The following is a 16,187-nucleotide window of genomic DNA, read 5'->3' on the forward strand; positions in this document are numbered from 1 at the left end:
ATTGGCTCCAAGGCAGAAGAGTGGTAAGGGTAAGCAATGGGGGTCAAGTGACTTGCCCAGAGTCACACAGCTGGGAAGTGTCTGAGGACAGATTTGAACCAAGGACCTCTCGTCTCCAGGCCTGACTCTCAATCCACTGAGCTACCCCACTGCCCCCAAGATTCTACCTTATTTTTTAAAGATTCATGAAAAATATATTACTAATATATTACCTCAGTTCTTCCTGTTATCTAATGTAACTCCTACAAATGAACTTTAGAGTTCTTTACTTTGGTTTGTCCTTCAGTGAAGGACAGCTCATTAGCATCTTCTGCTTAATACCATGAATTGATTTTGATGTAACTATCTTCATGTCTTTTGTCTGTGGGAGATACTAGTTTTCTTCCCAGTTGCTTACAGAAAACAGTGAAGAGCAGAGGTTCAAAAGCAGAAAAGGATTCATGTGCCCTCAAAAAACAGGTCACAACACAATTTTAAGAACAACCCAAGAAATCATATTTCCTAATGTTAAGAAGAGAAGAAATTAATTTGGTACACATGATGTACTTTGCAATTTACTGACAACAAAAAAATAATCAGCCAAGGTTGGAAGCACAGAAAAGATCACCTCTGCAAGGCCTTTTCATGGCAGATCAATGGTGAGAAAAAATAAGATGCTTATTACTTTTCTGCTAATGCAGGCAAGCTAGAAATGAATTTGAAACTATCAGTTATAATTATAAACTTTCAAAAGATGAATGAACACCTTGAAAGGAAGAGCATCAAACTTGACTAAAAGAAACTCCATACTCAATTTGATAAATATGTATTAAGCTCCTACAAAGGATCATAGATTTAGAAATGAAGGGTTCTCAGGAGTCACCTAGTCCAACTTCCTCATTTTACAGATGAAGAAACAGAAGTCAAGGGAGGTTAAATGACTTGCCTGAAGTCATGCAAGTCATAAGTTTAAATTTTTTTAAAGGTGCATATTGTCTTTATAGACCTGAGTACAAGTCGTGCCAATGTCATTTTATGTCAGCTGTTATTAGGATAGGGATTGGACATGTAATTTCATTGGCAAACCGTAGGTGAGGAAACACCCCAGAGCAAGCCAGCATGGCCCAGGCCTGCCCCAAGTACCAGAGAAGAGAACTCTGTAAGCTTGGAGCAGTGTGCCCTCTACTCCAGAAACAGAAAAGTAGCTCAACAGATAGCTAAGGTAATGGTGAGTAATTAGGAAAATGAGCAAAAAAACAAAAAAAACTTAGAAATTTACTTTAGTGACAGGAAAGAACAAAATACAAATTCAGAAGAGGACAACAATGCCAAAAAGGAAATGAAGCTTCAAAAGAAAGTATGAAAGGATGTCAGGCCCCAAAAGGACCCCCAGAAGAACTTTAAAAGAAGTTAAAAAGAAAATTGACAAAAACATTCAATTGCTGGGGGGAGAGAGGGAAAAATTCACTGAAGAAAACAATTCCCTAGAGAATAGCCAAAAGGAAAAGGCTACACAAAAATGCATTGGGGAAAAAAGACTCCTTAAGATAAAAATGGACCAAATGGAAATGGAGGCAAAAAAAAATTTTTTAAGAAATAACTCTTTAAAGAATAGGACTAAAGAAATGGAAAACATATCATAAAAACTCAAGGAAGAAAATAACTTCCTAAAAATTAAAATTGGACAAATAGAAGCTAATGAAACCAAAAGACATCAGAAAACAATAAGACAAAATCCAAAAAATGAAAAAATAGAAGAAAATCTCAAATACATCAATGGAAAAACAACCAACCTGGAAAATAGATCCATGAAAAATAATCTAAGAATCATCAGAAAGCCATGATTTGGAAACCTGAAAGCCTTGATTAAAAAAAAAGTGTCCAAACAACCTTATTACTAGAAATCATCAGGGAAAACTACTCTGATATTCCTCAAACAGGAGGGAAAAGTAGAACTTGAGAGAATCCACTAATCACCTCTTGAAAGAGACCAGAAAATAAAATACCCCAGGACTATTATAACCAAATTTCAGAACTCCTAGACCAAAGAGAAAATACCACAAACTACCTGAAGGAAAAAAATTAAAATATCAAGGAGCCAATCTCAGGATTACTTAGGACCTAGCAGCTTCTATATTAAAGGACTTAGAAGGTATAGAATATGATATTTAAAAAAGACAAAGGACCTAGGACTACAACTTAGAATTACATATCCAGCAAAACTGCATAATTCTCCAGGGTAAGGGGAATTGACATTCAGTAAAATAGAGGAATTTCAGACTTTCCTGACCAAAAAGGCAGAACTGAAAAGAAAATTTGATGAGTAAATTTGACACTCAAGAGAAGCATAAAAAGGTAAAGTAAAAACTTAAGAGTTTTAATAAGATTGAATTCTGTGCATTCATATCTAGGAAAGTGATCATTGAAATAATTAGATATCTATGAACCTTGAGAAAAGTAAGGTATTTAAAAGTATGCAAGATACACAAAGTACCTAAGATACTTGAGAACTATATCACTATCAGAGAAATGAGAAGTATATATAGAAAGAAAAAAGGATGGAAACTTAATAAGATGGACTGATATTCCTGCCTGCCCCCCCAAAAAAAGAGGAATGAGAAAGTAGAACACATGGAAGTTTAAAAAAAAGAAATAGAAGTGGGTAATGTACCTCTCATTAAGAGACAAATACAGTGGAGGAGAATATGGGGTGGGGGTGGCAATTCTTGAATCTTACTCTCAACTAGTGCAAAGTGGGAATTCTCACACTCAGCCAGCTATAGAAATCTATCTTATCCTGTAGGGAAGTAGGAAGGGAAGAAGTATAAGGGAGGGTGGAGTGAACAAAAAGGAGGGTGAACTGGGGTAGGTGGTCATCAAAAACAAAATATTTTGAACAGGGAAAGACTGAAAGGAGAAAGAGAAGAGTAAATGGGGAAAATAAGATGGAGGGAGACACTCAATTAGTAATCATAATTGTGAATGTGAATTGGAGTAAAACTCACCCCTAAAACAGAAAAGTATAGCAGAATGCATTAAAAATCAGAATCCCACAATAATGCTGTCTAAAAGAAACACATTTAAAACAGGGAGACATACACAGAATAAAAGTAAGAGTCTGGGAGCAGAATCTACTATGCCTCAGCTAAAGTAAAAGAAGCCAGGTGTAGCAATCATGATCTCAGGCAAATCGAAAATAAAAAATGATCTAATCAAGAGAGAAAAGGAAGGAAACTACATCATGATAAAAAAGCACCACAGACAATGAAATAATATTAAATACATGTGCACAAAATGTCACAGCATCCAGATTCCCAAAGGAAAAGCTGCATGAGTTACAGAGAAAGTAAAATGTTATTACTGAGGGACTTCAATCTTCCCTTACAGAAGCAGATAAATCCAACCAAAAAATAAACCAGAAAGAAGTCAAGGAAGTAAGTAGAATTTTAGACAAGCTGGATATGATAGACCTCTGGAGAAAACTAAATGGGAATAGAAAGGAATACATTTGTTTCTCAATAGTACATGGAACCTTCACAAAAATCTACCACAACAGGATATAAAAACTTCACTTCCAAATATAGAAAAGCAGAAATATTAAATATATACTTTTCAGACCATAATGCAATAAAAATGCTGCAAAAGGTGCTGAAAGAAACAAAATTATCGCAGATGTTATGATTGGTATACCTAGAGAACCAAAAAACCTAATAGAAATAATTAACACTTTCAGCAAAGTCTCAGGGTACAAAATAAACCCTCATAAATCATCAGTATTTCTATTTACCATCAATAAAATACAATAGCAAGACATAGAAAAGAAAATTCCATTCAAAATAACTTTAGACAATATAAAATACCTGGTGGTATACCTACCAAAACAAACTCAGCAAAACACTCTTAACATAAATAGAATCAGACCTAAACAATTAGAAAAACATTAATTCCTCATTGGTAGGCCAAGGCAATATGGTGAAAGTGACAATCCTCCCTAAATTAATTTACCTATTCAGAGTCATACCAAACTAACAAAAATTATTTCATAGAACTAGAAAAAAATAACAATTAAAAAGTTCACCTGGAAGAACAAAAGGCCAAAAATATCAAGTGAATTAATAGGGGAAAAAAACATGGAAGAAGGAGATCTGGCTATATCATATCTCAAACTATACTCTGAAGTAGTAATCATCAAAACAAGCTAGTACAAGCTAAGAAACAGAGTCATCACTCAACAGAATAGATTAGGAAATTAACACAAGGTAGTTAATGTGCATAGCAATTTGTATATATCCAAGCTTTTGGAGAAAGAGTTCACTATTTGACAAAAACTACTGGGAAAACTAGAAAGCAGTATAGCAGAGACTAGACATGAACCAATATCTTATACCACACACCAAGAGAAAGTCAAAATGAACTTGATCTAGAAAAAAAAGGGTGACACCATAAACAAATTAGGGAAGCATGGAAAAATTTACTCATCAGATTTATAGATAAAGGAAAAATTATGAATAAATAAGACAGAATATTAGGGGAAATGAAATAGGTAATTTTGATTACATTAAATTAGAAAGGTTTTGTACAAATAAAACCAATGCAACCAAGATTAGAATTTTGAGGAAAATCTTAAACCAAGTATCTCTAACAAAAAGCTCCTCTCTCAAATATATAAAGAACTGAGACAAATTTATAAGAATGAAAAACTATACTCAATTGAAGAATGGTCAAAAGATATGAACAAACAGTCTCAAAGGAAGAAATTTAAACTATCCATAGTCATATGAAAAAATGCTCCAAGTCACTGTTTATTAGAGAAATGCACATTTAAACAACTCTGAGATGCTACCTCACACCCACCAGATTCACTTACATGACTAAAAAGGAAATTAATAAATGTTGGGGGGGATGTGGGGAAATTGGCCCACTGATACACTAGTGGTAGAACTGGGAATTGATATAACCATTCTAGAGATCAATATGGAACCAGGCTCAAAAGGCTCAAAAAAACAAACAAACAAACAAACAAACAAACAAACAAAAACAACTATGCATAACCTTTGACCCAGCGATACCACTACTGGTTCTGTATCCCAAAGAGATCAGAGATAGGAGGAAAGGACCTACCTGTATTAAAATATTTTTAGCAACTCTTTTTTGTAGGGGTAAAGACTTATCCATCATTTGGGAAATAGATGAACAAATTGTGGTATAAGCTTGTAATGAAATACTATTACACCATAAGGGCAGGATGAGTTCAGAAAAACCTGGAAAGACTTATATGAACTGATGCAAAGCGAAGTGAACAGAACCAGGAGAACAATATATACAGTAACAGAAATATTGTATGATGTTCAACTGTAAAAGACTAAGTTTTTATCAGCAACACAAGTCTCCAAGATAACCACAAGACCCTCATAATGAAAATACTATTCGCAGCCAAAGAAGGAACTGTTGGCGTCTGGGTACAGATCAAAGTATGCCATCTTCCACTATGTTTACTTCATGAGATTTCTACTGAATGTGTGATATGTGTGATATATCTATGAGCAATATGGAAATATGTATTCTATGAAAGTACAGCTATAACCTATATCAGACCATTCACTGTCTTAAGAAGGAGGGAAAAGTAGGGAGAGAGAAAACTTGAATTCTAAAATGTCATAAAAACAATTGTCAAAAATTGTTTCTACATGTAACTAAATTTTTTTTTAATATTGGGGGTGGGGGGAATTACCTTTAGTAACTTCTGAATATAATCTGAATTTCTATAACATTGATATTTACTTATGTAAAATAGCAACATCCAGAATCATGATTTGTGTCAATAGAGAATTCACACTTACAAAAAAACACATTATATGCATCTTTTGACATAAGCATTAAAATGTTTTTAGTCCCCCTACACATAACTAAATGTGAAAAAAAAATCTTATCTTGAAGTCTCTAAAGCAAAATGCCCAACTCTAACTATTTGCCCTTTCTATTTATACCTGAACCAACAAGCTTTTTAATAGATATATGTGTGTTTTGAGAAACAGTGCTATCTAATTAAAAATGCATCAGAATGAAAACCAGGAGAACTGGATTCTAGTCCCATGACTATATAAACTTGGGAAAGTCACTTTATTTCTCTAGGCCTCCGTGTCCTTATCTTTAAAATGAAAGGGTTGCAATAGGTAGCTTCTAAAGCACCTTTCATCTCAAAATCTATGCTCTTATAAACCCATGATTTCTAGGGATTTTTCCAATTCTAATTACAGATTGTACACACACACACACACACACACACATGCACACACACACACACATACACACACACACAATCTGTGAATCAGTCTAATTGTTCTGGGAATTTCCTAAACTGTTCATATCTTTTGATCCAGCAGTCTCACCCCTACATATCTAACCAAAAAAAACCAAAGGCAAAAATGTCTCACATCAAAATATTTTTACCAGTATTTGTTGTATCAACAAAAACAAAATAAAAAACCATCTTGGGTTCAAGTGAGTGCCCAAAGATGAGAGGACAGCTGAACAAATTATGGTATATAAATATCATGGTTTATTGTCAGCTACCAAAAAAAAAATAGAGAAAAGAAAGATCAGTGAGGGATGGAGTTATCAGGGAAGGCTTCCTAGAGGAATTGGAATTAGATTTGGCCCTCGAAGTTTAGCATAAGAGTAAAGGTAGGGACAGCTGGGTAGCTCAGTGGATTGAGAGTCAGACCTAGAGACGGGAGGTCCTAGGTTCAAATCCGGTCTGGGTGACCCTGGGCAAGTCTCTTGACCCCCATTGCCCACCCTTACCACTCTTCCACCAAGGAGCCAATACACAGAAGTTAAGGATTAAAAAAAAAAAAAGAGTAAAGGTGTCAGAGTAGTAAGGAGCATAGTAAATATTCATGGAATAAAAATGAGTAGAGCCAGATTAAAGCAGAGGGAGCATGCTTGAGAAGTTGTAGGAAATCCTTTGATGCAATGAGAGATATTTAAACTTATTCTGTTTAGCTCCAGATGGCAAAAATAGGAGCAATGGGAAGAATTTGCCAAAAGGCCAATTTGGGTTTAATATCAGGGAAAACTTTCTAACAATTAAAGCTGTCTAGTGATATGCAAATACCTCCTAAGGTGTATTAAGCCACGAGGAAAAAATTAACTGAGAGCAAGATGGGCACTTGGAGGGTGAAGAAATTAGAAAGGAGATCTCAAAGAAGAGGAGAGAGGGGAAAGTACCAAAAATAAACTCCATCTCTACCATTTTTCTTAGGGTTAACCATTTTCTAGAAAGTGACCATCTTCTCAGAATTTTGCCCAAACTTGAGATGATATAAAACCTGCCCTTGAAAACAATATGATCTAGTGAAGTTCTCTCCTTATTCCGCTCACTGCTATCCACTCTTCTCCCTTTTCCTTTCCTCTGCTCCTTTGTCTTTCTCCTTTCTTATCTGCTAGAACCATTTACGGGCAGCAATCCCATAGGTACGACCAGCCCTAAAAAGAATAAGGGTATGAAGCTTTTACCAGCCAAGCCTTTGAGAATTCAGAAACATGGCCACAAAATAAGGTGAGAATGGCGAAGGCTTGGTATTGAGGAATGAACGAAGCTCATGATCTCTCTCTCTTTCTCTCTTTCTCTCTCTCCCTCCCTCCACAGGTCACATCTGAGAAGCTAAGAATGAATTGACACATGGAAGTCACCCGTCCAGAACCTGTAAATTCCAATACACACACCAGAATGGAAAAAGATCCTTACCCCAATGAAACCATTGCCAACGGCACTCCAATAAATCACCAGCCTCTATCAAAGCATAGCTTGTGGGAAGTCATCACTATAGCAATAGTGACGGCCATAGTAAGCCTGGGCACCATCGTAGGCAACATCTTGGTCATGCTGTCCTTCAAGGTCAATAGCCAGCTCAAGACAGTCAACAACTACTACTTGCTGAGCTTGGCCTTTGCTGACCTCATCATTGGGATCTTCTCTATGAACCTCTATACAACTTATATCCTCATGGGGCACTGGGCTCTAGGAAGCCTAGCCTGTGACCTGTGGCTCGCCCTGGACTATGTGGCAAGTAACGCTTCTGTCATGAACCTCCTGGTCATCAGCTTTGACCGCTACTTCTCCATTACGAGGCCCCTGACCTACAGGGCTAAGCGGACTCCAAAGCGGGCAGGAATCATGATTGGTCTGGCCTGGCTGATCTCCTTCATCTTATGGGCTCCAGCTATCCTCTGCTGGCAGTATTTGGTTGGGGAAAGAAAAGTCCCACCAGGTGAGTGCCAAATCCAGTTCCTCTCTGAGCCCACCATAACCTTTGGCACCGCCATCGCTGCCTTCTACATCCCGGTGTCCGTCATGACCATCCTCTACTGCCGTATCTACCGGGAAACCGAGAAGCGCACCAAGGACCTGGCGGAGCTCCAGGGTTCCGTTTCTGTGGCTGAATTTGAGATGAACAAGTCAACACGGAAGACCCTGCTTAAGTCCTGCTTCAGCTGCCCACAGCCAACCCGGGCCAAGAGGGAGAGATGCCAGGCTTCCTGGTCATCCTCGAGCAGGAGCACCTCCGCCACAGTGAAGCCTTCCCAGCCCACGGATGCCAACAGTGACTGGGTCAAGGACGAACAGCTTACCACTTGCAGCAGTTACGCTTCCTCGGAGGATGAGGACAAGCCCACCACGGAGGCAGCCTTCAGAGTGACCTATAAGACCAAGGCAAAGGAAAGTCCAAAAGAAGAATTCGGTGCTGCAGACGCCAAGGAAACTTTGGTGAATGATAACTACAAGACCCAGAAGTATTTTCTGTCCCCAACTACCATCCGTGGGGCCAAGAGTCAAAAATGTGTGGCGTACAAATTCCGGTTGGTGGTAAAAGCTGATGGAACCCAGGATGCTAATAATGGCTGTCATAAGGTGAAGATCATACCTTGCTCAGTCCCTGTATCCAAGGAACCTTCCACAAAAGGCATGGATTCCAATCTCAGCAACCAAATGACCAAGAGGAAGAGAATGGTCTTAGTGAAGGAGAGGAAAGCAGCCCAGACTCTGAGTGCCATCCTGCTGGCCTTCATCATCACCTGGACCCCCTATAACATCATGGTGCTGGTGTCCACGTTCTGTAGCAAGTGTATCCCCGTCACCCTGTGGCACCTGGGCTACTGGCTATGCTATGTGAACAGCACTGTCAACCCCATCTGCTATGCTCTCTGCAACAAAACCTTCAGGAAGACCTTTAAGATGCTGCTCCTCTGCCGGTGGAAGAAGAAAAAGGTGGAGGAGAAGCTGTATTGGCAAGGGAACAGCAAGATGCCATGAAGTGGCAGCTCCACTCCTGGAAAGCTACTATGGATGGGACCTTCTGGAATGGATGGGCCTGCCACATTCGCTTTCTTTCGCTTCAAAAATAAAAGTGTCGTTTTATTTATCTGAGAATGAATTCAAAGGAAACAAAGGCCCAAGAGGGACCTGCCTTGAGATTGGAAGGAATACCAGCAGCTGCTGAGACTCTCTATGGACCACCCTTGGCCATAGTTAAGGTGCCTGACCAAGGCATCTGTGCTACCATCAGAGGGGCTACTGATGTGAAGAACTGAGTAACTATTTGGAAGAGAAGGATTCCATTTATGTTGATTTGGGGGTTACACAATGAGCCAAGATTACTATAGGCTGTGGATAAAAGGAATCAGAAACTACCCCTCTTTGGGTCATTCCATAGGGTTATGTGCAATGTATATATACATATTGAGTACCTCATACCAATGAAACCTGATGAAATAGAAGTCAGCATCCCGAGTGAACAGGACTAGTATTTAACTTGCTGATAAGAATGTATTTCTTCATTTTTCTTAATCAATCAATAAGTATTTGTTGAGCACCTACAATGTGCCTGGCACTGTGCTGTTTCTTCATGTTCTTATAATCCAAATGAAACTTTGCATTTCAGTTCCATGATACACAGTAATTTCTTTGGGTCCACCAAACAGGTCCCTAATTCCTCACAACTGGCTTTGTAAAAAATCAAAATTCTTTATCTGGGAAGGAGCCTCCAACTTGGTCATTACCATACCATTAGAAGGGCTTCTTCTTTGGTATTAGAAATACCTTAATTACACATCCTACTTTTGTTTTGTTTTGTTTGATGAAGAAACATGGTATCAGAGATGGCCTTGGAGTCAGGAAGACCTGAGTTTGAATCCTGCCCTTAATTCTTGCCAGCTATATCACTATGGACAAGTCAAACCTATTTCCCCATCTGTAAAATAGGAATAATAATAAAGATTATTATTACCTACTTCACAAGGATTTGGGGAGCTCAAAAGAGATAAAGTGCTTTGCAAACTTTAAAGTGCTGTATAAATGTCAACAATTATTATTTTAAACCATCCTTTGTCCTTCGAAATGTTTCCTTTTTCCCCTAAACTGCTACCCTCTTGCTACATTTTAAGACCACTTATTCTTATTCTGTTCTTAATGAAGGTGTAGAGTAGCTGCATAACATTCCTTTGCTGAGTATAGATCATTCCTAGCTCTCCTTTCAACTTTCTCTTCTCCAGGCTAAAGAATCTCAATTCTTTTAACTTTTCTTCATAGGTCTTGCTTCTTGTTTTCTCCACAGGTTTAGTCCTAGACAAAACTGTGAAATTAAAATTTATTTTTTGTGCCCCCATTAATAGATGCTTTGGGAGTCCATTCATTCTATAAAGGGAGTACTATTTTTCTCTGAAAGTACTGATAAACCATATCACATCAAAATGCTGTCAGTCAGCCCAGAGACGGGAGATCCTAGGTTCAAATCTGTCCTCAGACACTTCCTAGCTGTGTGACCCTGGGCAAGTCACATAACCCCCATTGCCTAGTTCTTACCACTCTTCTGCCTTGGAACCAATACACAGCATTGATTCTAAGGCAGAAGGTAAGGGTTAAAAAAAATGCTATCAGTCAATCAGTCCATAAACATTTGTTAAGTGCCCACTATGCTCCAGAAATACTGCTAAACTCTGGAGAAATACCCTGCCAGAAAAAAAGGACAAAAGACAATTTCGGTTTTCAAGGTACAGATGATTTGAAATGTTAGATTTTCTCTAAGTGTTTATATTCAAGAAGAAGAAGACAAATCTCTCTAAAGTAAGTAAGTTCTGATGGTGGAATTTCAGTTCATGTGATACCTGAATAGGCAAATATTTGGAGGTGAGTGAGAATCTTCCTAGTGTCCCTCAATAAATTAGACCACATAGGTGACTGCAAAACCTCCCTCAAGTATAATATTGGCACTCCCTGTCCACGTTCATGTCTTAAATTAAGGAATCTACAGGTAGATGGAGATCAGGATCTATTTAATCTATCTTTAGTATTTGAGAGTGAAAAAATTCACCTTTTAAATGAAAGTCCACATCCCAATGTGATGATCTATGCTAACACAGAGGAAGAATAGGAATATGTACACTTCAATGAAAAGATTGTTCAGTTACTAAAATCAAACCAAAACTGTTTCTAAATCATCTCCAGCTTAATAGCAGGAATAATAACTCTCATTTCTAAAGTGATTTAAGGTTTGCAAAGTACTTTCCTCATAATAATCCCATGAGGTGGGCAGTATAAATTTCATTATTCCCAATTCACTATGAGAAAGCTGAGACTCAGGTTAAATGATAAGTCCCATAGCTAGAGTAATCCACTTGAAAATCTCAAGTGCTGTCTGCTGCTATTTAAATTAGTGTCTAAAATGAGATTCAAACCCAGGCCTCCTTTTTTCATTTTCCATTATATTCTGCTAGCTATTTTTTTTACATCAATTCTGTTGGCAATTCTATAAATTACAGTATTAAAGAAATAAAAAGTTGAGGTGCTGGGGGTGAAACACCATATGTTATAGGGGGCAACTAGGTGGTTCAGTAGACTGAGAGCCAGGCTGAGAAAGAAGAGATCTTGGGTTCAAATATAACCTCAGACACTTTCTAGCTGTGTGTCCCTGGGCAAGTCACTTAACCTCTATTGCCTAGCCCTTAATACTCTTCTGTCTTGAAACCAATACACAGTATTGATTCTAAGATGGAAGGTAAGGGCTTAAAAAGATACTAAAGAAAGGAAAAGGTCAGAAAGCTAAAGGAGAAATAAAGAAACAACGCTGACCCATACCTCTCATAAGCTTGACTAGATAAGAGTATTGGGTGATTTGGGGTGCTTGAAACAAAGGAGAGAGGTTTAGCAGGGGAACCAAAGTACTAAGTGTCGGAAGGCACAAAGACAAACCATTTACTTTGCGAATCTGGCTGAGTATTGGTACTTTTTTTTAACATGTATTTTATGAGATTAAGGGGCTGATTCTTAGCAAGAGCCCCACACTGTCCCCTTTTGTCTTTCTATGATATTCAGAACTTTCTCCATGACTCAGTGAATTTCTCAGTGGTTCTCATGAAAGGGCAGCAAGCCTTGGTGATTTGCATGAGCAAAATAAAAAAACAAAAAGTGACCAACAAGGGAAAACCTGACTTTCTTGATGCAGGTCCCCCGTTAAGAGTCCTTAGAACAAGTAATCTTCACTACACTAAAACAACATCAGGAAATGGGGAGGGATTGGATTCAGAGTTTAAGTATTACAGACCCTAAACTCCAAGTCTATATGTATTTAGTGCAAAAGATGTACCCAGTCCTCCAAGCCCTTGACTAGAAGCTATTTCCTTGCTAATGTCTTGGCTTTTATTTTTATTTGGGTTGCAGATTTGGTAGTATATTGCTTGAGGATAGCTTGCTTTCTTTTTTTTTGAGGGGGATCATTTTGGTTAGTTTTTGACAGAACCAGTGCTCTGTAAACATCTTGACCTCTGTGCTCTATCCCTCATTGTGATTTTCTTGTAAAGTACCTGCTGATGTTTGGCTCAGTGTTACTGTGAAGTCTGTATTTCATTCTCTGCTGCTAAAGATCTGGAACTTAGCTTACCAGATCTCAGGGGTCCACTGTAAATAACTGAAATTATAGCAAAGGAAAGTGAGCTGTTGTTGTTGTTGTTTTTTAAAACTGCTTTCTTATACTGTACCATTATGTTTGCTCTGGGGAGGAAAAAAGGAGACATTTGAGCAAATATACAGTCGTTGATTGAACTCAGAAAAAAAAAAGTGGCCATGAGCCTGCTTGAGAGGTCATTTACTAGTGATTCAACCTCTCCATTTGTATGGTGGCAGTTTTGGGGGGAAGGCTAAATTGAAAGGTGATCCTTACCCCAAAGTATGTGGCTTACCCTCTCTTTCACTAAAAGAATCCCTTCTACACCCCATCACCAAAGGAGCAGTAACTAGCAATTTTTTTATCTGAAGCAAGTGTTATGAAATGGGGTCAGGATTTTGTGGGACACTGGAAAGTGGCCATGAGGTTTGAGGGAAGGGTCTAGGCTGAAGAGGAGCTTATGTATAGTGCAGCCACCAGGAGGAGAGAAAGCACTTAAAGGCACTATAAGTTTTCTCTACTGTTAAATGACTGCAAATGCTGTCAGTACCCTCTAAATGTTGGTTTCTTGGGACAAAGCCCTCAATACCCTACCTTAGTTATCTGACCACTTATTGCCCATCCAGGATAACGTATATGTGTTCTAGGCAAGAGAATCATATCCCTAGTATCTTATTGACCACAAAGCCTTTCAGACTTTATCTGAATTCATACAGCTTATCACAAAATTCTGACATGTATTAGAGAATATAATTTCCTAAACTTTAAATAATATTTATCTATTAAAAAGTCAGATGAAAAGACAACTCTTGTTTCACACTCTTCCATGTGACAGTCTAAGCAGCTGTCCACCTTGTAAAATTATAGATTTAGAGCTGGAAAAGACCTTAGAGATCTTTGAATCCAACCCAATCATTTTATAGATGAGAAAAAAAGTGGCAGAGAGAGCCATAGTCACATAACTAACACCTGTCCGAGGGAGGATATGAAACTAGGTCTTCCTGACTCTTAAGTCCTACATTCTATCCATCACTTCACACAGTCTACTCCCTAATCTCAGTGTTACCAGCGTCTGAACAATTTGGTCTTTATTGAGAAGGGAGAGATGAAGCTAGTCAGACTCTGTACAGGGTAGCAACTCATAGCACTGACCCCATTCTTAACAAAATTCTTCACTTCCACTCGTTTTGCAAAGTTAAAAATCAGGAGGAGGAAGTAGATTCTCTGTTTTCTCAGACATGTGTTACTCAGACAAATGAAACAGTCTAATGTTTTAATAGGAATACATAAAACATCTGGTAAATTTGCTTGGGAAAGTAAAGAAGTGGTTGACTTAGCCTTCTATTCCTCTTCTTGTGCCTTAAACAATTAATACCAAAAAAGGAAAAGCAATTAAATTCCTTTCCCACCTGTCAATTGACCAGCTACATCTACTCCGATTCATATCCTTGTACCACCAAATGAGATATTCAGAGCTTAACAAAACTGAACAAAACATGCTCTGAAGTTTGGGAAGCATCAATCAGCATTTATTTATTAAGTGCCTACTATGTACCAGGCACAATGCTAAGTGCTAGGGATGCAAAAAGAGGCAAAAGACAGTCCCTGCCCTTGAGGAACTTACAATCAAATGGCAGAGACAACATTTACACACACACATACACACACACACCCCAAAGTAGAACAAAAAAGAAAACAGAGTTAGCATATCAAGAAAGAAACCTCATACTGGAAAGGGCTGTCGATGGAATGTTCCTTTCTAAAATCCCCTTTCCTTGAGTTCCCATTCACAAAATTTACAATGATAGAAACATCAAATCATTAGTAAGCATTTATTTTGTTACAATTAGAAGCACACTTTGGCTTCGGGTTCAGTATCCAAGTGTACAAATAAGTCTAAGGCAAAACATGTTCCTTTACCTCTTAAGCTCATATGTGACATATGTGTTCATAAGGCAATGTACACAAAGCTGACCAGCTAGGAGTGCTTGAACCACTCCAGAAGAAGGCCAATGGGGAAAAAGACCTACTCTACCCAACATTCCCATCAAAACCAAGAAGGACAAGGCCATTTTAGAGATTGAACAGTCAATATACTAATGGTAGAACTCCATAATATTATCCTTACTGGAGGTGTGACACTATGATTATGAGAATTAAAAAAAAATGGGCTGAACCCTACTGAATGGACTTAACTTTCAGCCAAATACGTTTACACTGGTGAGTCTTGTGGCACAAAATCTTTCAACCACAATTACATTTTTGGGGCTCAAGTTTGTTACATCTTAGTAAGGTTCCACAAAGAGAGGTCATTGTCTCTGTTCTTGGTAGGGAAATTCTGACTGTCACATACAGGCGATAGGATTATAATGTATCTAGATGGCATAGTAGTTAGAATGTTAGACTTAGAGAGAGGAAGACTTTTTTCCATTTACAACCCCTTTTTCCATATGTATGAAGAATCATGCTCAGCTTTTGATTTAACCAAAATGTGATTATCAGCTATATTAATCGATATACATATATGATCCAAAATGAGAGGGCAAATAGTCCCACTGTTTTCTGCACCAGTCAGACCACATCTAGTCCTCGCCAGGACTTTAGTTTGATAAGCAGTCAATAAACGTGTATTAAGGGCCTATTATGTGCCAGGCATCATGATAAGCACTGGGGATACAAATGAACAAAATAATCTGACATCAAGGAGCTTACAGTCTAATGGGGAAAGACAACACAGAGTGAAGTTGAAGGATGAAAAGGGAAGGTACCCAATACGGAAACATGATGCAGTCTAATCCAAAGATATGCATTTGGTAGAAAATGAAGTGATGGCTGGCCCCTGAGTCTTCTTTAAATAGAGGGCCTGGGTATATGATTTGGGATTTTGGTTTTTAAAGATTACTCTTTTACAAAAATGTATACTATGGAAATAGGTATCAAGTGATAATGCATGTATAACGCAGTGGAATTGCTTGTTAGCTCCAGGAAGGGGAGAGAACATGAATCATGTAACCATGGACAAATATTTTAAATAAATAAATAAACCTAAATAAACAAACAAATAAATAAATAAATAAATAGGGGCCCTGGGAGAAGTTCTTTGCTTTACCTTTGAGCCCTTCAGTCAAAGGAACAGAGAGTACTAAAGCCAATACAGTTTCACAAGATGATGAGTTTGCTGCTTAAGAGGTTTCTTGGGGCCATGATGGAGTCTAGTCAAAAGAGTGCAGATAATATTATCCAGTTTGAATTCCTCATTTTATGCAT

General features: G+C 38.0%; 1 protein-coding gene across 1 annotated transcript; it reads left to right on the top strand.

Moving 5' to 3' along the window:
• The first annotated feature begins 7,663 nt into the window (after positions 1-7,663).
• On the top strand, positions 7,664-9,295 carry CHRM5 (cholinergic receptor muscarinic 5). Its single transcript, XM_044662232.1, has one exon. It carries the CDS (start codon positions 7,664-7,666, stop codon positions 9,293-9,295), a length of 1,632 nt encoding a protein of 543 aa, XP_044518167.1.
• The last annotated feature ends 6,892 nt before the right edge of the window (positions 9,296-16,187 follow it).

Source organism: Gracilinanus agilis, chromosome 2 (assembly GCF_016433145.1).
Source record: "Gracilinanus agilis isolate LMUSP501 chromosome 2, AgileGrace, whole genome shotgun sequence".
NCBI lineage: Eukaryota > Metazoa > Chordata > Mammalia > Didelphimorphia > Didelphidae > Gracilinanus > Gracilinanus agilis.

Excerpts from the sequence above, each read along its gene's own strand:
- CHRM5 (XM_044662232.1), top strand. The coding sequence starts at position 7,664 with ATGGAAGTCACCCGTCCAGAACCTGTAAATTCCAATACACACACCAGA.